The sequence below is a fragment of the Castor canadensis genome, chromosome 15, assembly GCF_047511655.1.
Source record: "Castor canadensis chromosome 15, mCasCan1.hap1v2, whole genome shotgun sequence".
Taxonomy (NCBI): domain Eukaryota; kingdom Metazoa; phylum Chordata; class Mammalia; order Rodentia; family Castoridae; genus Castor; species Castor canadensis.
This window is the reverse complement of record NC_133400.1, coordinates 76,710,593-76,735,663: the sequence shown is the minus strand read 5'-3', so window position 1 is coordinate 76,735,663 and position 25,071 is coordinate 76,710,593. Positions and strand designations below refer to the sequence as shown.

Sequence of the window (25,071 nt, the reverse complement as noted above, 5' to 3'; positions counted from 1 at the left end):
ATGTCGTGGGAAAAATAAGCTCTACTTTCTTTATTCTAACTCCCATCCTATTCAGCCTCCTGCCCTTCTACTGCTATTCTGTTTATTATGGCATATACAACAGTGTCTGATCAAGTATGTTCTTTAATAAATTATCATCAAATGTTCTACAATCTACTTCTTCCTAAAAATGTTTTGTGTATTTATTCTTCCCTTTTCTCTCTCATCCCTTTATTCATTTTGAATGGTCATATTTCCATTTTTATTTCTTTAAAAGTGGTAATAATAAAGAGAGTAATTGTTCTCTCTGGTATCCTTTCTATATTGAGGAACAAAGGCTCCAAGAGGTTGCCTCATTTGTAACAGTTGCATCATTTTTCATATATTCTCAATGTGTCCTAATTTTTTTAAGTTGCAAAGTTAGAAAAATCTATCATGTTCCCTTAAGTTTTAAATTTAGTATATGATCTTGAGATGTCCTATAGCACTCAATAACTTTTCCTTAGGTGCTTTAACTAGAATGGCAAACTCGATGTACATTAATTGTCAAACATAACTATAAATTAAATCAATCATATATGACTAATATTTAGTAACCAACAGTGGCATGGTTAATATGTATTTAGCAGTGCACTTATTTGTTTTTTTTCTAGGTTTTATAGATATAAGACCACTTGTCAACAAGGATTTTTTTAATTCCATGAGAAATAAATATTGAAAAAGTAATTTAGGGAAACAAATAGTAAGAAAAGAATCTCTACTCTTGAAATCATAGCCAGTACTAAATGGTGACCCTATCTGCCTGATAAGTTTACAGCATTCAGCATCAATTAGATGCTCTGAGTGCTTAGTTTCCATACCAAATAGCCATCTCCAGTACCAGCAGCTCTCTTGTAACTGTAAAACATGGAATAGCACTAAAGCAATATTACTCTGAGGTATTGTAAGTCTTTCTCCATGGTATTTCTGCTGTCTCTAGTGTTTCACCTCAATTACTTGATTTTGTTCTTTAAGCAAAGATGGTCACACTTCCCATCCTGAGTATAATTCACATCTAACACATAGCAATCTACTTTTTCTTTTCCAGATCCCTGTCTTGGTTACACAGATAAGTTCAACAAATCATCCAGTGAAAGTGGGGCTGTCAGATGCATTTGTCGTTGTCCACAGGATCCAACAAATTCCCAGTATGTAGAAGAAGGGTAATTGTAAAGTGTGAGCCTTCTATGGGTGTAGATTCTGAGGACATTGATGCCAGGCAGATGTAACTGAAAAAAAGAATTACTTTGCTAATTGCTGCTTGTTAATTCTACTGTTTGGTTTATAACTCCTAATGGGGTTAGCTCTCTTGATTACTCTTCAGCTAATAAACTCAGACAATTGAATTAAATAGTGCAGTCAAGAACATGTAATTTTGAATTCCTTGGGGATAGTTGGCTTAGTTGAGCAAAAATAGTTCTTTTATTAAGAAGAACATAAAACAGTGACAGATTATTTGATTGATAAGCATATGACTTTCCATGTTTTTTTTTTTTTGTCTTAAATAGATTTATAAGAAAAAGACCATCTGTTTTGTGGCATTTGATGTTTAACATGTTTGTGCAAAAATGGAAGTCTAAAGGAAGATGAAAGAAAAATTATAAATCTAGACAAAAATGTGGGTGAAGCTATATCTACCATAAAAAATATATGTTTCTCCTTTTTTGTTTAAAACATTTTTGCCTATTTGGTTTAGTTTGTTTTGTAGAATAAAAATATATGTATTGCTTTAGGCAGCTACTCATCATATTAGAAAGTCAAGAGTGCAGTTTAGTGGTGGAGCAAGTGCTGTGCATGCAGGAGGCCCTGGTTCACCCCCAGCACCAAGAAAGAAAGAAAGAGCGAGAGAGAAAGGAAGGAAAGAAAGAAAAAAAGGAAAGAAAGGAAGGAAGGAAAGCTGGAAGGAAGGAGGCCAGGAGGAAGGGAGGGAGGACTGAAAGAAAGAGAGGGGAAGGAGGAAGGGCAGGAGGGAGGGAGGGAGGGAGAGAGAAAGAAAAACAAAAAGAGAATTAAAACAGGAACTGCATTTTGTAGCAGTTATGACCATGTAAATAGGTATATTTTTAAAACTTCTGGTTTTTAAACCTCCTTTACTTCCAGAATCCTTCAGGGTATCAGTGCTGTGATTATTTGTTTCCTAAAGGTGCTTATTTAAAGCAAGAGGTAAAAATAAAATACATCTCAAAATTAGGTCATTCCTTACCACTTTGTTGAAAGTCCTTTTTCGTCTTTCATTTCATTCTAGTGGTACACTTAATTTATCACATACATACACTGTTTGGTCTTGACTAGAGCTGATTCTGTTTAATTATGCCATCTCTCAAATACAGAAAGTAAATGGAGTGGAAACTAGACTTTTCAAAGCAGCGGAGGGCTGGAAACATTGTAAGAGTTATGTCACTTTAGAAAGGCATTCATAGACGGCAAATCTACTTGGTAAAGAACCTGCCACCTCCATTGGGTTTCTCCTTGTTAGCTGAGAATTTGTGGGAGGTAATATTCAAGGGAATTGTTAAGTCAAAGCAGATTTTCCAGAAACTAAATTGCACCGAAAACAAAACATGGATATATTAGTATGTATAGACAACATAAAGGCATTCTGAGAGAGCTCTTAAACAAGAAGCTGAGCCTGGGAGAGCCAAGGCTGGCTTCTGTTTGAGGAGGAGTGTTCTCACATTCTTTCTTTCAGAGGTGTTAAATCAAGCATGGATTGAGTCAATTATTGCACAAGGAAAAGGAAACGCTAGTTTTAGCTTATTTGTTGCTGCTCTTTATCCCTGAAAGAATTTTATTTGTAGCTTTCTCAGAAGTTGAGCCCACATTATTACTCCGGTATATTATTATTTACAGAAAAAACCCACCAAAGAACAGAATTATTTTTACAAGTGTATTTTAATATATGAGTATCGTCTTAGTATGTTCCCCATGATAAAATTGTGCTTAGACTTCCGAGACCCAAAATGCAAATTTTAGAGCCCTTACTGTGCTGTAAAGGTGTTAAGTTTTAAGGAGAAAATGTCCTTCTAAATACAAACTTCATTACATAAATACGCAAAGTTCGTATTAATTTTAAGACTAGATTATGCCTAATGTTTGGGACTCAGTGTTCACCCAACACCACTATTTAGGCTTCCAGTTCAGAGGAAAGCTGGTCACAGGCATGCTGCATGGTTGGGATGGCATTCACACTTCTTGTTGACCTTACTGTTTAACCCTGAGGAAATTAGCCAAAAAGAAATGGAAGTTCGGGGTCTTTAATGTCCATTCCTGCAGTTAGATGAGACTATGCAGGAGCAAGAAAATTGGAACTGATGTGTTCTACTTAAAGTTCGTTTGGGGTACAGAAAATTTTAATCTTCTTAACAATCTGTTCCCATATAATAAAGTGGAACAGTATCTGTTACACGAACTCCTGTAACAGAGGAGAAATATGGTTCCATTGAATGCTCAGCTGTGAAAGGGAAAACGCGTATTTATTTATGCCAGAGATTAGGATAACCCAAGATTAGCCTAATGTAATTTATACAAGCATGATTTTTTTCTTGAAGAAGAAAAGTAAATCCTAGAGATTTGTATGTTACTTATTTGTGCAATGAGAACTTAGGTAAACATTTAAGTCCCTTTCAAAATTCTGTTCATATTTTAGTACCTCTTACTGTTAGGAGTTGTCCTTGCAGGGAGTTTAAATCCTTTATTTTTGGTACTCATTTCTCTTCTCCTATGTGGATTTAGGGAAGGACAGAACATTCTCATAAGTAATGGTCCATTTCAACTTTTCTGTATTTCAAGGTACATTACATAGCACCCCTTTCTCAAAATATCAACGTTCTGTTCTTTAATCATTTGGTTCCATGGGTCATAGAATCCAGGCTTTTGGCATAATTTAGCCATGGCAACATGGGAATGTGATCCATGGACTTGAGAATATTTTTTTCTCCATTGGGACAATCATTGCTATGCCATTCTTATCAGATTTGGTGAAGGTTGATAAAACATTCAAACACCTGTACAGCAAAATTAACTTAATTATTTTTAAGATTTCTCTCAACCCATTGTTCATAACATCAACAAGAGACTCATTTTTCATTTAAAAAAACTTCCAAACTGTAAATCATTTAGTGTTAACTTTCAAGCATAATTAAAAGCAGCCCTTTCTTAAAAAAAAAAAAAATAAATAAGATCTGATGGTGTATAAATCAAAGGGAATCCAAACATTGTTAGTAAATTGAATAATTTGAGGTTACAGAGAAAATTTCTTTGTTCCTCTCAAAGCCTTGAAAAAAGCCTGGAGTGAAATAAACCCTTACATTGAAATAATAAAAGACAACCAGTCACTGGTAACTCACGCCTGTAATTCTAGCAACTCAGGAGGCAGGATCAGGATGATAGTGGCTCCAAGCCAACCTGGGCAAATAGTTCCCGAGACCCTATCTCAAAAAAATCCATCACACATACACAAAAAGGGTTGGTGGAGTAGCTCAAGTTGTAGTCCCTGAGTTCAAGCACCAGTACCACAATAATAATAATAATAATAATAAAAGATGAAATTTGGTTAAAAGTACAGAAATTATAAGGAATATTGAAGGGTGAATATTGGTCATAAGACCTTGAACGTTATTTAATTTCTACAACTCTTTTTATATGTAAAGTGAGCATCTTAACACATAATGCAGTCTATAAATGACATGTACTACCTTGCCCAAAGCAGAATACTTCAACTTACACCTGTTGATTTTTCCATTGTCATGTCATTGTTGTCCTCATCGTCCTTGTCATTGTCATCATTTTAAATGACAGTAGTACTGATTCAGATGTCACCATTCAGCCCAGGTGCCCATCAGAATGAGCCCACAGGGAAAATTTTGACATAGGCTTTCTGAAGTTCTCATTCTTTCTGACTATGACATTGTGTATTTCTTCATGTATGAGTTTTGCTCTTCGTGTGCTTATGTGGCTACATCACTTTCTGTCTTCTATAAATGTATTTGTAAAATGTTAGGAACAGAGAGAACCACAGAGACCAGCTGTTTAAACAGATAAGGAAAGGGGATCCATATACAATGCCTTTAGTTATTTAAACACCCAGAAATATAAGTAAAAAAATACATTATCCCAATTAGAAGCAGAGTACATTTTAATTTCAATGTAATTCGTGAAATAACAAAATCTTAAAGAAGAAAATGTAAACCACTTGTAAAGTTAACAATCAAAATTTTTGGGTGTCTTCAAGTACTCTTTCATTCATAATATGTATATATTCAAATACACACTAAAAATTTTGTCATTGTACTATAAAGATTTTTCATAACCTATTTTTCCCTTAAAATATACAATACTTTTTTTCTCCCATCCAAGTACTAATGAGGCCCAACCCAACCCTGCTTAGCTTCCAAGATCAGAGGAGATAGGGCGTGTTCAGGGTGGTATGGCCATAGACTACAATCCTTTTTTTCTATACTGATAGAAACTTGTCTAAAATGTGGTCAGTAATGGTTACAGCAAATTCCTTTATTTCATAATTCACGTAAGCTGTCTCTTCAACGGTTGGTCATATATGTGGCTTATCATATCAATTTCAGGAAAGGATAGACATATCTGATTGCTGAAACATGAATTTGTGCGTGTTGAATGTTAATAGTGTTTTTATGTGTTTTTACAAATTGCCATCCATGTTGTTTCTAGCCTTTTCCCCCATCAGCATTAATTAGGTATCCCTTTTTCTCCATGCTCTCAGACACTATTATCATTTTTTACACTTTGAAACTTGATAAGCAGAACATGATATTTCATTGTTGCTCCAATGGTTCTTTTATTATCAGGAAGTTTTACCATTATTGTATATTCATATGTCACTTGTAACGTCCATAATTTCTTGATGAATAGCTTTATTAAGTAACTCTTTGTCGGCCTCAGCATATGTACTTCCATTCCTTTTGCATCAATCTTCCTGGACATAAGCACAATTCTAGCAACCTTGAATTTTCTTATCTCTCTCTCCTCCAATTAATTTATTTTTGGTTGGACTGGAGTTTGGATTCAGGGCGCCACACTTGTAAAGCAGGTGCTCTACCACTTGAGCCACACCTCCAGTCCATTTTGCTTTGTTTATTTTGGAAATGGGATCTCCTGAGCTGTTTGCCTGGGATGGCCTCGAACCATGATCCTCATGCTGTGTGGGGTTTTTTTTTGAGGGGAAGGGAAGGACTTAAGACCTTGTCACTTTGCAGAGAAAGCACATACACACTTGCACAATGGTAAAAACAGAAACAGATCTAGATAGCAGCTGACCTAATTTGAAATGGTTCTATTACAAATTATGAATGCGTTTCTGAGTTCCTCAGACTATTCCACTTTATTCTTCTCAGTGACACTATGTACTACTAACATCCAGTCATTTCTCAACATCTGCTATTTCCAATTTATTGACATTGTTTATGTTATAATGTGCCTTCCCTTTATTGGTTTTTATTATCAACAGCTCACCAAAAAATATCAAAAATAGAACTGACAAGTATTAAGATTTAGAGCAAATATTTTTTAAATTTCTTGAAGGAAGCTGGGAGTGTGGTTTTAAGAGGTAGAATACTTGTCTAGCATGTACAAGTACCTGGGTTCAATCTCAGGTTCTGAAAAAAGAAAAAAACAAGATCTTTGTATTCTTTGAGGAACATTTGAATATGTTTTGCCTACATGTATATTTTTTAATAACTTTCAGTCTAGGTGGCAATTTTTCAAAAAAGTTGATCAAAACTAGAGTGTGAATGAAAGAGCTGGAGGGGGTGCTGGAGTGATAGAGTGCTTATCTAGAGGCCCTGAGCTTAAATGAGGACCACAAAAAAAAAAATGTAGTGTGTGAATAAAATAAGCAGAAACATAGTTTTGGCTTCTGTCAAAATACCTTAGTTTTAGTTCTCAAAGAATTAATATCACAGCCTACTATGATAGCCAATAAAACTTCCTGTATTATTGGAAGGGTTCTGGATGTCAGACCTCCAGGATGCTCTCACTAGCAGATGTGGCTACTCTGCATTGCACTATGGCCAGTGAGCTTGAGAAATTAAATTTTACCTTGGATGTAATGAGTTTAAGTTAAAGAGCTACATGTGACTAGTGGCCACCATATTGAATAAGGTAATAATGTACTATATGCACATATTTAGATAAAATGTTGGATGTCAAGTACAATATTTACATAGATATTCTTTTTCTAATAAAATGTCTTAAAATATTAGATATGGTTGAATAATAAATTTTCAATATGTGTTTATTAAATAATAAATTTTTCAATATAACAATTATAACTTATTTTCCCCATAGAAAACAATTTGTAATTTTGGTTTCATGGCAGGAATCATCATTGCAGTTATACTAGAATTTAAAGATGTTTAAATAATCATGGTAAAACTTAAAGATGTTTTTCCTTTCATAATGTTTTATAGAACCCATTTCAATTCCTTTCAGAAGAACTGAGCCTCATTTGTTATTTTCAGAGTTAATGGTCTTTTCATTCATTTAAGGCCAGATCAATCTATAAATCTGCAGTAAATTATATCAGCTTGCCTTCATTCTCCTCAAAATGGAAAGCCTTTCAAAAATTATTCTTTCTACAGAAGAGAAAATGCTTCCCTTTACAGCACAATTTCATTAGTTTCTTTGGTTCTCAGATCTGCACTAGATCATGAAAAGCTCAACAAAAGGAAGAAAAGAATAAAAATCAGGCTTTCTTTTGTAAAGTACCCTCTGATAAAACTTATTGTGCACAATGATATTTTATTGTTTTAATTCATACATTTCTAACAAATCCTATTTGAGTAACCGTGAGTTGACTTTTTTGTTTTTACTTGATGGCAGCAGGATTTCAGGTCAGCACCTCACAGTTGCTAGCCAAATGCTCTACCAGTTGAGCCATGTCCCAATCTTTTTTAGATTTTAGTTATTTTTCAGATAACCACTTTTACTTGTGGCTGGCCTGGGACAGTAACATTTCTACGTGCCTCCTACTAGCTGCGATTACAGATGTGGGTCAACATATTGTTTGTTCTTTAAGATAAGCTCTCACTAACTTCTAGTCCAGGCTGGTTTTAAACCTCTATCTTCTGAATTTCTGCATCCCGAGTAGCTGGAATGAAAAGCATGACCCATAATCTTTGACCCTATAACTTGGCTTTCAAAGATAAAATGTAAGTCTCAGAATTTTCTGGATATTATAAATCACCAATTAATCAATTTTTAACATTTTGAGGAAATTTTTTCTGGAGTTTCTATGAATAAGAAAGGATTCCTTTGAGAACTTGTAGTTAAGCTGTTTCCTTTAATTTTATTAAATTTATTTACTTTATTCATTGGTATTTCATATGATACTACTCTCTCAGAGAAAACAAATTTTTACAAGGTAGGGTCATGTCTTTCAATTTATTTATTGGAGCATGAATTATGTTATTTCTAATTTAAAATCCTGAAAACCACAAACAGGACTTTAATGCATTGCTAAAAATTCAAGGTATTTGAATGTTCATTTATTCAATGTGTATTTATTGGGTATCTATTTAAGACAGGATTAATTGGTCTAAAGTAGAGAAAACCAACTTAATGAACTTTTATTCAGAATAGTAAATTAAAAAACTCATCCTTGCAAAACTCTGCTCTATAGTCACCTAACTATAGAAAACATAGGAAAGTAGTCAAGACAATTTAAAAATAATCTCAGCTGAGTTGTTCTATCCAGTTTTATATGAGTTTTTATTTTAAGTTATGGGCTCATGTATTGGATTTTCCACTTTTCATATTTTTCCTTCAAATTTATACTTTCCCTCACTTTGAATTTTGCTCATGTTATTCCTATTATGATGAGTATATCTTTTTGATTCTACTGCATAGAGAATATTTCTGTTTTTAACCAGTACTGTTTGCTCCATTTATAAGCATGCCTGCATGTTAATTTTTACAATTGAATTTTGCTACAGGAAATTTTTTTCTTTTTTAAAAATATAAAGGTTTTTTTCCTTCACATGAGGGCCAAAGATCTAAATGATTTTTTAAAAATATACAGCTGTCTTTAATTGACACATACTCATTATACATATTTATGGGCTGCACTGTGACATGTATGAAATGTGCAAAGATCAAATCTGGGTAACTGGAATATTCATCACCTCAAACATTTATCATTTCTGTTGCAGACATTCACAATCCTCTCTAGTAGGTATTTTGAAATATATCAGTAATTGTCATCCATCAAATTTATCTTGAAATGCTATAAACATTGGAAGTCACCCTTCCTATCAAACTGCACCTCTGTAGCCATTAACTATGCTTTCTCTTTCCCTTTCTCCCTGCCCCACACTTCTTAGGCTGTAGTCACACTTTCTGCTCTCTACTTCTCTGAGAAGTAGAGCAGTGGAGAACAGAATGTGTGATATTATTAATGCAGTGATAGTTCATTGCGATAATTCCAAGCATGTGCGCACATGTGCAGTGTACCTTGAACAAATTCACCTCTCCATTATATTCCTAGTCCCCCTCCCCTTCTTCCCCACTTTTTCAAACAGTGTTTTGGTGGGTTTCATTGTGCTGTCTTCATTTACATACATGTGGCATACTTCCATCCTCTTCACCCCTCAATGTTCTTTCCTACGCTCCCCCACCGATCCCTCCTAGACTGTTCTCCAGATACATTTGTGTCCCATTATCATCATTATGAGGATTACTTTAGGACTAGGTTCTACAAAATAGCAAAAATGTGCAATATTTGGTCCTTTGAGCTTGGCTTATCTTGCTCGGCATGATGATCTCCAGTTTCATTCATTTTCCTGCAAATGTCACAATTTCGTTCTTCTTTATGGCTGAGTAATATTCCATATTCATATATATTTTCTTTATAATTCATCAGTTGTTGGGCACATTAACTGAGCCTACAATTTAGTTAGTGAAGAGAGCTGTAATAAACTTAGATATGCACGTATCTCTCTTGAATATTGATTTATACTACTTCAGATACATGCCCACAAATAGTATGGGTGGATTTTTGTTTTGTATTGTATTTTGGTGAACACTTGACTTTAAAATAAAGAAATCTTACCAAATTTTGCATGATGAAGTCACAATCTCCTTTTATTTCAGAAAAAAAAATCTAATGACAATGACTTGAGGTTGCTGACATGACAGTAAATTAGCTAGAGTCGATGGGATCATGATGCTAGTTGCAGGTCCGGGGTCCCTGTGCCAGGAGTCCACTGTTAGATCACATTGACCTTCTGCCCCAACGCCAGGTCTAGTTCTCTTCTTGGGCAAAGTGATTCCTGGAGGAAGTCAGGAAAGACAGCTTGCTTAGGTCATTAGAAAACTATGTGTAGGAGGAAGAGAAATATGAGGATTGTTTTGGTCATTTATCTGATTTCCTTTATGCTTGCTCAAGTAACTTAGGAGGAAATTTGAACATTTAGGTTTTAGTGGTGTTCTTAAACTTAGTAAGCAGTAAGGAAATGATGAGAGGAAAGCCCAAAAGACTTAAATTAGCACTTCATGGTCACCTAAGGTTTATGTTGCTATACCTAATGCTTAATTACATTACTTCTTAATAGAACTAGAATGCAGAGAACTGAAAAAAGTTTGAAACTAATGCATTTTTTAAACTTCTAGATGCTTTATTTAACTTCAACTAGCTAATCCTGTTACTGCTTTGCATCTTTGTGTGAGAAACTTATAACTGCTGCAATATATATAATAGTGTCTTTTTTATCTTAAGAGTTTCTTTTTCCTGAGTCTTCATGCTGGGAATGAACTTGGTAGTTCTGCAATACATGCTATTTACATTAAAGAGAACTCAATAAAGGGTGTTAAAAGATAGGTTCAGTTTGGACTAGAAACAGAAATAAAGTATAACCATTTGGGGCCAGTCACTAAGCATTGGCAATACAAATGAAGAAATATTGGCAAATTAGTTATTTAGCCATCAAAGCATTATGATCTTTAGATAAAAATGAGAATAGGCCAATTTAGAAAACTATGGTCCCTGTGTGAATGTTAGCTTTCAAGGCAGGCAAATAAGCTGAATCATAGTCAGCATACCACAGATATTGACTGGAGAAGATTCTGGACATTTCCATGTGATCACTGTCCTTCCTGCTGGTAGTGATCAGAATTTCTGAAATACGTAATTCAGTACTTGCACATCAAATCACATCATCTTAAAATTTTGATTGCTGAACTATATTTTCTCTACGTTACTCTGCTCATTTTTTAAAGCTTAAAAGCCCCTCATAGATAAGTATTATAGTCAGTCTTGGTTTTATAAAGCCATAAGAAACTACTTAAAGTTGTATCATCAACACTAAGACTGGAATTTTGTTCTAAAATTATTTTGGCTTATTTCTTATTTTTCTAAGCAGACTCATGAGCTAAATACATTTCTGGAATCAAATGAAAGCTTCTAGCGTTTGGAAGCACCAACCAGTGAATAAATGCCTAATGACTTGTTTTTGACAGGGGTGTCTCTGAAATGCTACAGAAATGACCATTTGATTGGCAGGTCATCAAATAAAAAACATTCTCATTAATGTTAGTCTTATTAAATTCATCTCCTTTCAATAGTTGGAGGTGTCTGAGCAGGTAAAAGAACAAGCACAGAAAAAAGTTCCCTCTTTCCCTTTGCTCCATATGCATGGCCAAAAATTAACTCTCAGAGTGTTCCTAGTCATTGCCAGTAGCTGAGATTTTCAGAGTGTGGTATGACATGAAAAGATTACTTATGCCTTAAGCATCAACTAATATGATGGATACTCTGCAAACTTTAGCATGAAGATTTGGGAACCCACATCCTATTACGTACATACTTCTAAGAACTAAATTGTTTAGCAAAATTCATGGGAAATCAGTATGTTGAGAATGCATCCTAGTTAGACAAAAGTACAAAATAAGCAGTTGTTTAATTTGCCTTAAAAGTTTAAAAACATGTTATACTCTATACCATAATTCACATTCCTCAAGGAACTTTATGCCACAAAACCAGCATTTTTTTCTACATTTTGAAGAAGTACAACCTTTCAATTGTACCAAAAGGCAATTGACTGTATTGGTATTTTTAATCAGTGTTTTCCAGTCTTATGAGACCTAAAGGTATTTTCAGTGAATGGCCTGAGTATCAGTCCCAGCCTTAAAGGCATTGTTTTGCTTGTCTTCCTTGTTTTCTTTAATAGAATTTAGTGGTGGATTAGAATTGAATGAAAGGATTTGAGTAGAGAAGATTAAACATAGTTGCAGACTATAAATAATTGTTTGACTTCCCTCTGTAACATTCTAGATACGTAAGTATCTTTCTTTTCCTAAATACTTTTCCGAAAGACAACTCATGGTGTGGTGTACCATAACATAGAAGGTCATTGATGAGTCCAATGACTCAAAAAAAATTCAATTTCCTTAACATTGAGATGAGAAACAAATTTCTAGAAGGTTGATCCTAGGGTCTTAGTGTAATTTTAGTGAAGTTAGATCTATCAGATAGATCAGATAGTAATTGGATCATTAAACATCAGATAAGCTGTATGAACTATGCTTGCCATATTGAAAGTAGACAAAAATTACTTCAAACATTTATTGAGAATTATAGTTTGAAAGGGGCTGTTCTAAACAGTTTCCTTCTTATCTCATTTTAATCCTCAAAACAAATCATTGATATTGATACTATTGTCCCTATTTTATAGAGAGGGAATGAGGCACAGAAAAGCAAAGACGCACAGCGTCACAGCACACCTGTCATTTGCACCCAACAGTCTATTGCAGAGCATGTATTCTTACCTATTAGGATATATTATTCTGAGCTATTATGGATATCATGATGTCTTTAAAGTAATTAATAACCTCTCAAACAATTCCTAATAGATATGACATTATTCGGCAAAAGTAATCCCATCATTACAAGAATTCCAAAAGTGAAATAAAATGCTGATATGATTACTTTTCCATTTCCATTCATCCTACCAAGGCAAACTCATTAATAGAAGGCTTATAATATAGTAAATGTTTTTATTATAAAATGTGTTTTCTTATATTTATCTGATTTCTAATTATTAAAGTTCTTATCAAAGTCTCTATGTAGCCTCTTCCTCAGGCATTCTGAGGGATTTGCTGATGAATTATTATAAACAACTTCATGCAATTTAAGTGCTAATTATTAATATTCTCTAAATGCACTATCTATTCATACATAACAATACCAATTTTTAAATTATTTCTTTTTCCTCAAGCTTTATTGAAATTATACCTGTTGAGCAAAATTAGATTTTTAAAATATACAACACAATTATTTGATTTTTGTATACATTGTGAAGTGGTTACGACCGTAAAGTTAACACATCTGTGGTCTCACAGTTAACAGTGTGTGTGTGTGTGGCATAGGAGGGTGAATATGCTCAAAACCCTATCCTCTTATCAAAATTCAAGTATAATACAGTAATATTAACTATAATCACCATGTTGCATAAAAATGATTTATCCTATGTTTATATCTTTATTCAAGAATTTTACTCTAAGCCTTTAAAACAATCATATTGTTTTCTGGCATTATCTTTAAACTGTTGAAATTTTTAGTTGCTCCCCATTTCCAAAAAGTTCACTTTTAGCTTTAGTTTGGTAGAAGTTCTGTCATCTTACCTTCATGATTTCATGTGTTGAAATCTTTCAAAATGTATAAATCCACCAAGAAGACATCTTTAAAATTATATGAGTAATAATGAATTAGAGCCTCTAGCTAAGGTAGATATCTGAGACCCTACACATAATTTTCAACTTCACTGGTTAAAACACTTCTGATTCGTGGGTACAGGAACAGGATTTTCTGGATTTTTTTCCCCTATAGTCAATCTCTTCATAGAATGACACTTTCTTTTAAAGCTCTATCAGGAAAAAAGGTATATAATCCTCCATCAATTGTTAAGATGCTATCATTTTATAAGAGGGGAAATGTAAGTTGATTTTCTTTCCACTTTTGTTTTTACAGATGTTCGGAGAAGGACAATTTATGAATACCACCGAGTAGAGTTACAAATGTCAAAAATCACCAACATTTCAGCTGTAGAGATGACTCCACTACCTAGTAAGTTAATATATGAACATGACTATGTGGAAAAAATGATTTGCAAATGTGATGTAACTTGTTCAATAATTATATTTTTTATAATTATGCTAATTATATAATTATAATTGTGTTTGGCATGAATGGCTATGTTGACCCCAAATGTGTATAGTGAGGGATGGTGATTTTTATTTGGTTAAGCAGTCCTTTTCCCAAACATGGAATTTATTCTCTTCATGAATTTATTCTCTTCTTGAATTTATTCTCTTCTCTTTCCTAGCATGTCTCCAGTTTAATGGTTGTGGCCCTTGTGTATCTTCTCAGATTGGCTTCAACTGCAGTTGGTGTAGTAAACTTCAAAGGTAAAAACTAATAATAAAACAATTTGTTTGTTTTTGTTTTTTGAGACAAGATCTTGTTATGTAGCCCAGGCTGGCCTCAAACTCACAATCCTTAGATTCTGCTTTCCAGTGCTGAGATTATAGGCATGATGACAATGCCCAAATCAATATTAAATTTTAAAAGACTTGCTGCCTCTACTCTCTGATTGAGTTTTAAATGTATGTGAAGTATGCAGATTGTGGTTTCATTAACAAATGTATGTATACGTGTGTGAAATATGTATATAAATGTATGCTTATATACGATGAGAAAAAAACTCAGAGAAATCTAGTCCATTCCTTGTCTGAATTCTCAAAATCACTAAGAACCTTTATAATCATGTATATCATTATCCAATATGAAATTTTAATTCTTTTTGAGATGAATATTGATAATGCTATAATTTGTGAGTTATTTCCATTTGTGATTATTTCCATCTCTAGTAGAATGACATATGTTAACAAGGATAGATTATAATAATCACATGCATATTTTAAATAAATTCTGATACAGTTTCTCAAGGTATTTGTCAAGATAAGTGATGTAATCTGAGGCTGATGCTACTTGACCTTTACATAAATAGAACATATATATGATTTTAGCCTCGTATTGAAATTGGCTTTAAAACTTAAGCTGCATAACTTGCTGTTGTCAAAAAAAGGTTTACTGATTTTCATGAATAATAAAGAGTGTTCAGTTCCTAGAGTTTATTCTAAAGACTGGATGATGTGGAAGATAGATGATGTGAGAGAGATGATTGCTGTTCCCCACAATGATGAACAGGCACATAGCTGCCAAACACTTGCAGATATTGATGGAAACTGAGCTGACACAGAGGAGGATGCAACTACTCAAATACTTGCTTGCTTCCTAAGAATGTTTGCATCCTGTTAGAAGTACAAGATGAAGATTTGTAAATGTATTTTGTTGTCTGCTCAACCATTTTGTCCATCAATTATGTCTCAGGTGCTTGGAGCACAGCAGTGAATGACAGCAATATAGCTGCTTCACCACCCCACCCCCCGGGGTTACAATCTGAAGGTGGAAATAAGTCCCCTTCTCACCTTCAGAATCTGTGAAAAATCAGCTTCTTTCCCCAGACGGAAAACTGAGTATTAGGCTGTTAGTCAGTGAATGTTGCTGCCAGATTGCAGACAGTCCATGTCTTATTACCCTCTTACTGCAGGATTTGCTGCCTTGTGAAAGGCATGTTTGGGAATACCTTAAATGTTATTGAAGGTTTAGAAATAGAATGCCAATTACTTGATAACAAGGTTTAAGACACATTTTTAACTTGTTGACTTTGTGGCAACCACTACAGTATTGTGGCTAGAAGAAAATTATTCATGACTTCAGTGTTGTTTTCAATTGAACACGCTGTTTCAGTAATTTCCTTTGGGACATGAATTTCAAATGATGAAAAAACAAACAGGCAAGTTAGCATTTTTCAAAGCAGATTTTAACTTAGTTTTATATCCAGAGTGGAAGGAACTGCTATAAAATCAAAGGTTGACAGCTTTTTATATTTATGTTTTGCTAAGATTGCATAAAGATTACAGGCATATCTAAAGCTATTCAAAGTCTGTTATGACCACAGGGAATCTAAAGAGATGGCATTTTCACATGTATGTTTCAGCAATACTGAGCTTTGAAACCAGAAATGACTAAAATAATGGAAGACACTGATTGGCCCTCATAACTAGTTCAAAATCAAGTTCATTAGTTGCCGAAGCCTTCATCATTAGCGTTTAGCATAGAGTTTCTGGATGCTTGCTCCTATCTCTCCTTTGCTAGGCTGAAGAATGGTTAAAGGAAAATTCCATATAAGATTTGTCCTTATATCTCCATAGTCTAAAAATATACCTGATACTACAGAAAAAATGGAAGAATGAATAAATCATGATTAAGCTTCAAATGAAAGAATCATGATTAGGCTTTTCTGAGAGTTTTCCAGGATGAGGGACTTTCCAGTGTAAAGCCAGGAAAATCAGCAAAATTGACTGCCCCAGCCAGAGTGTGGTTAGAGTATTTCTTGACTGAAATAATGTTATGGTAAATGGAGGCTTAGGAGTCTCACCTAGAAACCCACTCATCATTTTTAGTATACATTTTCAGTTTAAACTTCAACTTAAACTTCCAAGCAAGCAATTTTGGTAATCAACATATCCACAAGTTGGAATCTGCTTCTACTGTTAATACTTCCATGTAGTTGAGAGGTTTCTCCTTTGAACACATTGCACAAATATTACAGATATTTCACCTTAACATTTCTGCATCGGAGGCAACAGGCAACAGGTGATTGGAGCTAAGTTATCTCTGTACGGTTTCAGACCTCTTAAGTGATCAGTCTGAAATTGAACTTTGATCTGTATGACTCCCAGCTTTTGGTTTTGTCAGCTCACCTCTTGTGCTTCACAACCTGTCAGGATGCTGGTGTACTAATCTTCATTGCTTTCTGGAAAATGGTAGATGTACTTTTGAAAAAAAATAAGCTTTTCATAATTGATGCTGTGGGAAAGCTATATGATTTTGAAATTGACATAGGAAGAATTCAGAGAAGTACCACAATATGCCTAAGATTTGCATGTGTTAATGAAGGTGCTGACTCATATGAATTAATCACGGAATATTCCTAAAAATGTACAAATTTTCTGCATATTACTGTTTGGTGTTTTGTTGAACACTAAACACTGATTTAAAATCTTGGAGTTAGTTTTAATTCTTCAGCAACCCAATTATATTCATATTAGAAACTGTTTAATTAATTTGTTTAACTATGGCTCATTGCACTTTTGTTCAACTTAATTTCCCTACTGTATTTTATTAATTTCTCCTTAGACCTGTGAGCTTCAAAACTTTGCTTTGTTGCCCAGCAGTATTTCCCTAGACTTTAGTGCTTTTATGGAAAAAATTAAACAAGTCTTATCCTAAGCAGCACAAAAATTGCCCCTCAAATGTTTTTCTACCACCATTCTTGCTTTCTCCCATGTGTGCATTTATTCCTGAATGATAATCCGCTGCTGGCAATTACCGAACTCTCAAGTTAGGCTTGCTCTAAAAAGATAATTTTAATTGGTTGTCTATTTCCTGTAATTCCCATTTTTAAGGAGCAAAAACTAAGACAAAATGTTTGCCATGACTTGCTCAAGGTATAAGAGGATTTGAGTTATAAGAATGTATTAGGAGATCCATGACTGAAAGTACTGACTTATAATTATGACCTCTTTTTTTTTTTTCTGGGTAACAGTGTCTTTATTTCCTCACTGCAAATTTAGAAGTCTTGAATCAATCACTTTCAGCTCTACCTTGTGTCTTTCTTCATTCATCAACAAATTTGGATTGTCTCTATTCAAGTTTCTACTCAAAACTGCATTCAGTAGTGAGAAAAGAGAGATAAAAATCACTTCCCTAATAGAACTTAAAATTTTAGTATAGGAAGACAGATTTTAAACAAATAAATAGGTAGTAAGTAGAATAAGTAGTGATGAGAGTTATGTATAGGTAATAAGGCAATGTTAGCAGAAAAATAGCAAAATTGGTAAGAATAACAAGAATTTTATTTATTGGTATCATTCTTAAGCAAACTTGTATTTCTGAAGAGTCCTTGGTTTGATCAGCCATCATCACCAAAGACTGAATTTTTTAATTGAAAATATATTCTGAACCTTAAATATTTGTTTACTTAACAACATATAAAATACCTTCCATGTACCTGGAACAGACCTGAACACTAAAGTAGTTATAACAATAATCAAGTATTAATCAAAGCTACCTCTCTTGTGGTGCTTGAAGTTGAGCTCAATAAACAAGAAAATAAATGATTAATAATTAAACAAAACTTGAATGGTCTGCTATGGATTGGGTAGCTCAGAAAGACAACTAGAAGGAAATGATGATGAAATTTGGATCTGAGTGAAAAGAAGCCATCTATACTATAGTGGAAGCCAAAGACATTCAAACATAATGACAAGTGCAACAGACCAGTGGTGAGCTCAAGCTTGATCTGGTAAGGAAAGGAAAGAAGCCCAGTGAGTTGAAATCATTGTGATCTGGACATGAAGAGAAAATGGTATCACAGGAGGTCAGAAAGGGTGACCAATTTTCCTGGACATGAATGGTTTTATAAGCCAGAAAGGATTTATTCTCAGGCAATTGAGAAATTTTAGATTTTAGAACTTAGGCAAAGATTGATGTGATTGTATTATATTTTAAAAATATAACTCTGGCTGTTCCAAGAACAGGTATGTTTGTTTGGGGGAGGTGAGTCACAATGTAAGGAAAGAGAGTAGAAAGCGTGTGCGGTAGTCAGCAGAAGGGATGCTAGTAGCTTAGAATAATTATGGAAATCCTGAGAGATGAATGAATGCAAGGTGTATTTTGGAAAGAGTAAAGGAGTAGGAAATGTAACAATTGAGATAGTTCTTAGATTTGTTTTAGTAGCTTGGTGAATGGCCATACTTTTGTTTTGAGGTAAGTAAGGTGGCACACAAAACAGCGGCTAAACGAGGATATAATAAAGAGTTTGATTTGGGACAAGCCTATCAAAGCTGAAGTAGAAATGTTGAATAGGTACATAAACCAGAAATTCCAGGAAGGGCTTATGACTACAGGCTCAGATCAGAGAGCCATTATCATATAGATAGAGTTTAAAATCATGGGACTGAATGACATCAGCTATGCAGAGAGTATAAATCGAACAAAGCCTAAGAGGTGCCGTGCACTAGCCTTGTAGCATAGCATAATGAGGTATGATACTAATTTTCTGTTACATAAAATTATTGGAAAAATATATTCATATGTGTGCATATCTGGCAGACAAATAATGCCTCTGAAAAAAGGTATGAGATACTAGCAACAATATATTTGTCATTGTAGTTATCAAGAATAGGCACGAGAGTATGTTGTTTTTTATTATCAACCTTTTGTATGATCTCAATTGTCACCTCATGGAGTTGAGGGCAGGAGGATGTGGCAAAAGAGAACACAAGCTTTTTTAAGGAATAGAAGCACAACCATATTCATTTTAGCATCTCTGGTGTCTGCCCTAGTGTAAATATCCAAAACATGTGAATTCTGAAGATTCTTCGAGCCCAGAGATTTCCACTTTCCTGAGAATCTAATTACTCATTTGGGCTATTACTGCCCATTGACTTTGTCAATGTCAACCAATTGCTATAGAAAGAACTAAGCTGACATATGGCATATGACGTGAGCATCCACAATTAAACACATCAAACACTTGCTTGACTTTGTGATGCCAGTCTTTTGGTGCCTCACTTAAGTAAAAAAGAAAATTGAATCTTTTATTTTCTCAGATCCAGCTGAAGTTATAAAATTGGTACTGGTAAAAATCTGGAAATAAATGTATTCTATGATTCCATCCATTCAAAGAACAAACAAAGCAGGCACATCACTATAAAAGGTAAAGACATGCATTTACAGAATAGTAGTAAACCATTCATTTAAGAAGGAAATAGAAGATGATAGAAAGATATTTGTAACAACTTCTCTAATTTTTTTGAATTTTTTATTTTTATTGCATTTCCCAGAGTGTATCTGGCAATGGCCATTATTTTTCATTGAATGAACTAGATTCAAAAGGTGGAACAGAAAGAAAGTATCATATATTTCAAAAAATTTGAAAATGTGTAAGGTCAGAAATTCTGGCTAATGATTCACCAATAATATGGAATGAATTGTCAATAAAAATTAAGGATGAAATAAACCCTTCTTATGTAAGTACAGCTAATTTTTGAAACTAGAATATACTCATATCATATGCTCATGTAGCTTACAGCATTAAAACTACCTTGAGGGCTGGGATGTAGCTCGGTGGTACAGCGCTTGCCTAGCATGCGTGAGGCCCTGGGTTCGATCCCAGCACCAAAAAAGAAAAGACAAAAAAAAAAAAAAAAAAAAAAAAAAAAACCTCTCCCCAAAACTACCTTGAGTTTGGAAAGGCAGAGAGATATGCAGAGAACAAATTTAAATAGTGAGGCTGATCTAACCATTCTCTAGTCAGGAATCTTAAATTTCTAAATGAGAGTATTAGGAAGATACAGATACCTCTCTTCTTTGTTCTTATTTCTCTGTGACTCTTAACACATTTGTGACTCCACTGCTTAAAGGGATAGTGGAATTTTTTCATATCTTATGTCTTGAAATAAGCTATCAATTTTATCTAAGGTGAACCAAAGACCCACAGTTCACTGTGACATTGTAGGAAGAACTGGGCTTATTAAAAGATAGCATGTTGGGCTCCTGGGGGATATTATACTAAGGAAATGCCCAGCATATTTTAAACTCTGATTTTTGCCTTTTATTCACCTCAGAAGCTAGCCCTCAAGCAAGGAGCAGCTCCTGTCATCTTTTATGTGATGGTAAGGTAATTTAGCTATAAGGCTTAATTTAGTTCAAAATTTTAAGATTAAAAGGAGAGGAACAAAACCACAAAATTGTTGAATGACAATCCAAAAATTGTTGGAGTACATGGCCCAAAATGAAGCTTATAACTCAAAACAAATCAATAGTTAGAATCAATATACTTGCACTTGCTCCTCATATCCTGAAAAGAGCCATAACCTAGAACCTATTTGAATTGCACCTAAATTCATATGTGAAGTTATGTAATTCACAGGGAGAATCTGATTGACTCTATGATAAGACATGAAGTCCATATCTTATAAATGGATGTAATTTAGGACTTAAAAGAAGACTTGATCCAAAATGTTAGGCTATTTTAATGGACTGGGTAGGATAAGGTTCTGCTTCCCTTTTAGATGGAAGAGTTTCACAAACTTTATCCATCTGTGTTCAGATAGGTTGACTTTTCACTGAATATTAGTGTTTTGATAACTGAAAATGTTATGATTTTAAGTACATAAATTAAGTGCCACGTTTAAAGTATAAAAAACAAATCTATAAGTGTAAACATTTTTTCTTAGGTAGGAAATCATTTTCTCTGAATCATCAAATCCTACAAAATTATTTAAAGAAAAATTAATTGGGATGCTTTAATGTCACACTGTCCAGTCTCCTAGACAAGAAAGGAGAGAATTGCAGTCATTTCTGATGGAAAACACCAAAGAAACATTAAGCCCTAATGATACACAGTTGGCAACAAAGGATAAATTTCCCAGAGGACTGAAACTGGTGACCACGTGGCCACACTGGCCAAATTCTACACTAACTGAGCATTTTTCTCTATGAAGTGGACCAGGCTTTCTATTATGTCAGAAGGTACTTAACTACCTAGCCAGCCAAGACTCAGGAACAGTACAGAATCAAGGATACATACCTAGTTAATCAAAGAAGTCAAAAATTCCAAGACTGCTATTGGAAAGGCAGCCATATTTTTGAGATGAATTATTCTGAATGTTTGAATTAGTACGTGGTGCCACAGGCAATTAGCTGATTAATGTTGGACAAAACACTATCACTCTTTGACTTTCTATCTTGAAATGTGAAATAAATATGACATCCAGCTATCTTTGATTCTTGTATTCTTTCAATCTGAGTGGCCCAGTTTCAGTAGTTCTCAAATATAAGTATTAGATAAGAATTGCCACAGGAACTTCCTCAAATGTAAATCCTTTTCATATCACCAAGGAATTCATATTCACTAGTCCAGGGTACAGCTTGAGGATTCAGCATTTTAATTAACATCTTCAGGGGATCCTGAGGTCATCTGAGAAGAACACAGTATAAATGCAAATTTTGCATATCTGAGCTAAGAATCTTGTAACCTATGGTGGGTTTGCCAAAGTGGTATGGAGACAGTTAATTCTTAATCTGAGATTGAGAAATATCACAGAAAAGAAGATTTATAAATAAAATATTTGCTGTTAAAATATACTAAGAGTTAATGAAAAAGAGCTTGAATTAAAAGAAAAAGCAAGAAACTTCTGGAAAGACCTTGTGTATATAATAAATAAACCTTAGCATTTGGAATGCTGTTAGCTAGTCAAAATCAATGGGACATATTTTAGTACTGATTTTTTTTTTAATTATTGCTACCAAAGTGGTAATTCAGTGTTCTAAAGGAATTAAGGTATTTCTAGAAATTCTGTACAACCAAGATAAGTGCTTTTGAGCTACAATGTCTACAGGACGTGAATTTAATTTTGAATTTATTTTAGTACAAAACCCTTTCTCATTAGTCTTTTCAGATTTTAATAAAGAATCTTAATATTTTTATTGATTAGATTTTCCTAAAATACAGCATAAACAAAATTGTGTTAAGAATGGAAATGTAAGGCCTATATTTCTTCCTTTTAAGCCTTATAAGCTTATCTCTTGCAAAAGTGTTGTCATTCTTATGTGAATTGATTAAAACAAAGCAGTGAGGTATGATACCATTTTATCCATATATGAAAGCACTTTAATTTATATTACAATATAAAGAATACATAACAAATTAGTCACAGGGTTTCCCTTTGAAGAAAGTGCTATGAATTGAAAATTAAAATATTGCCATTTTATCATAGTCCATTTCTCAAGGTTGAATTTTTACTACATCTATGTCATTACCTGCAATCAACTAATCAATTAACAAAGAAACAAATATTTTCAGTATAAAGGAAATATATATTCAATATATATTTGGGACAATATGTATTTGGGACAATTTGGGTACTTTTTCAGAAAAACTCAAAAGGAAATTTTCCGAAGCAGAAAATTATCTATACTGTATGTACAGGCTATATCCCTTTCCTATAGAAAGGCAGCCTTTGATTTATTAGACTTGGGGTTATAAATGCATGTAATTTTTTTCTTTTGTGAGATAAAATGGTAACGAACTGTGTATTTTTTTAATCTTCCACACTATTGTCTATTTTGCATTTTGGTCTCTGTCTCCTTTTGGTCACAGAGCATCTGCCAGATTCTAAGGAGGGATGTGAATACAGAATGAAGTTGATTTTCCTTTGTTCAAACTCCAATAGGTGCTTGAGCCAAGTCTCCTGATAACCAAGTCACACCTGAAATATCAAGGCATTCTTTTAAGTTGTTTTTGATTTTCTAGTCAACAAATACTCTGTTTGGTCTCTATCTGAGCACCATTTGGCAAACAAAATGAAAACTGTAGAATTATTTAGCATCACATATGTTTATAACAGCTTTTTCAACATTGATTCTAAAGTTTTGTTTATGTGTTAACCAAGTGTGGTAGTTACATTTTATATGGTTATAATTTAGAAATCTAGACTTCAATGAATTCCATCTAATAAACATGAAGTATCTAAAAATGGAGCATTTTAGTGTTTAATTATAATTCCATTCCCTTAGCTTGCTGGCATTAATAAAATAATGAGTTCCCCTGAAATAATTAAAACTTAATTGCCCAAGAATGAAATTACACACTTGTTCAATTTAAAAAACAGTAGGTGCCAAATTATTATAAGAAAAATATAACCCTTTAAATATAAGGACATGAGCAATATTTTTTAAATGCAAGATTCATTGTTGGCATTTGTTAAAAATATTGACATGTGTATTAAACACTGGAAGAGTCTTTGATTGACTATAAGTTATTTAAAAGGCTGATGTAATGGCAAATGGAAACATTAATAAAAGTAATTTATTATCCTTTAATTATTTATTTTTCTAAGCTACTAAAGTTTATAGGTAGAAGGAAGTTCAAAATACAATGTAGTAATATTCAAGCCACTTCTTTCAGTATTTACACAAGAAAATTATTTAAAATGTCAATGAAATAGTTTCTGATTCTCACTCTCTGTTAAAATGTATCTTCCAACAAAGTTAAAATGTGACAATTTCTTGATAGGAATATACATTTTAAGATTTGTATGCTACTTTCTAAATGTTAACAAGTTTACTTTCTCTCATTCTGAATCAGTGATACAATTTTATCCACTATAAAGGCCTGCCAAGAGTTTATAAGGAAATAATATGCCTAAAAATTTCTTGTTCATGGAAAAGTGCAAGAAGTCCAGTAATTCAGCAATGCATGTAATAATCCTATGATTTCTTTAATTCTACAATATCTCCATAGTACTGTTACAAATGCATCCTTTTATATAACTGTAGGGAAATCTCACCAACCTGGTATACATTATCAGAGAAAACAAAGACAAAGATAATTCAGGATAAAAAGTGAGATGTATTGTAAAGATCAGATTTCTATTGTTCCTATTTTGGGATTTTATAGAAGGGGATTGATAGATTCTTGTATTAGTGAGACTTGTTTCTTTTTCCTTCTGGAAAGCTATTTTTTGTTCACCCTACTCTTTTTTTTTTTTAATTTTATTATTCATATGTGCATACAAGGCTTGGGTCATTTCTCTCCCCTGCCCCCACCCCCTCCCTTACCACCCACTCCGCCCCCTCCCTCTACCCCCCTCAATGCCCAGCAGAAACTATTTTGCCCTTATCTCTAATTTTGTTGTAGAGAGAGTATAAGCAATAATAGGAAGGAACAAGGGTTTTTACTGGTTGAGATAAGGATAGCTACACAAGGCATTGACTCACATTGATTTCCTGTGCTTGTGTGTTACCTTCTATGTTAATTCTTTTTGATCTAACTTTTTCTCTAGTTCCTGGTCCCCTTTTCCTATTGGCCTCAGTTGCTTTTAAGGTATCTGCTT

At 33.7% G+C, this 25,071-nt stretch overlaps 1 protein-coding gene across 1 annotated transcript in view; it reads left to right on the top strand.

Annotated features, from left to right (window-relative positions):
- The window catches only part of Plxdc2 (plexin domain containing 2), a 407,828-nt gene that overhangs the window by 308,258 nt on the left and 74,499 nt on the right, over positions 1 to 25,071 (top strand). The window contains exons 7-9 of the mRNA XM_020169269.2: positions 1,067 to 1,166; positions 14,012 to 14,107; positions 14,367 to 14,448. Of these exons, the coding sequence (XP_020024858.2) occupies positions 1,067 to 1,166; positions 14,012 to 14,107; positions 14,367 to 14,448 (278 nt within the window). The remainder of the gene's footprint in view (positions 1 to 1,066; positions 1,167 to 14,011; positions 14,108 to 14,366; positions 14,449 to 25,071) is intronic.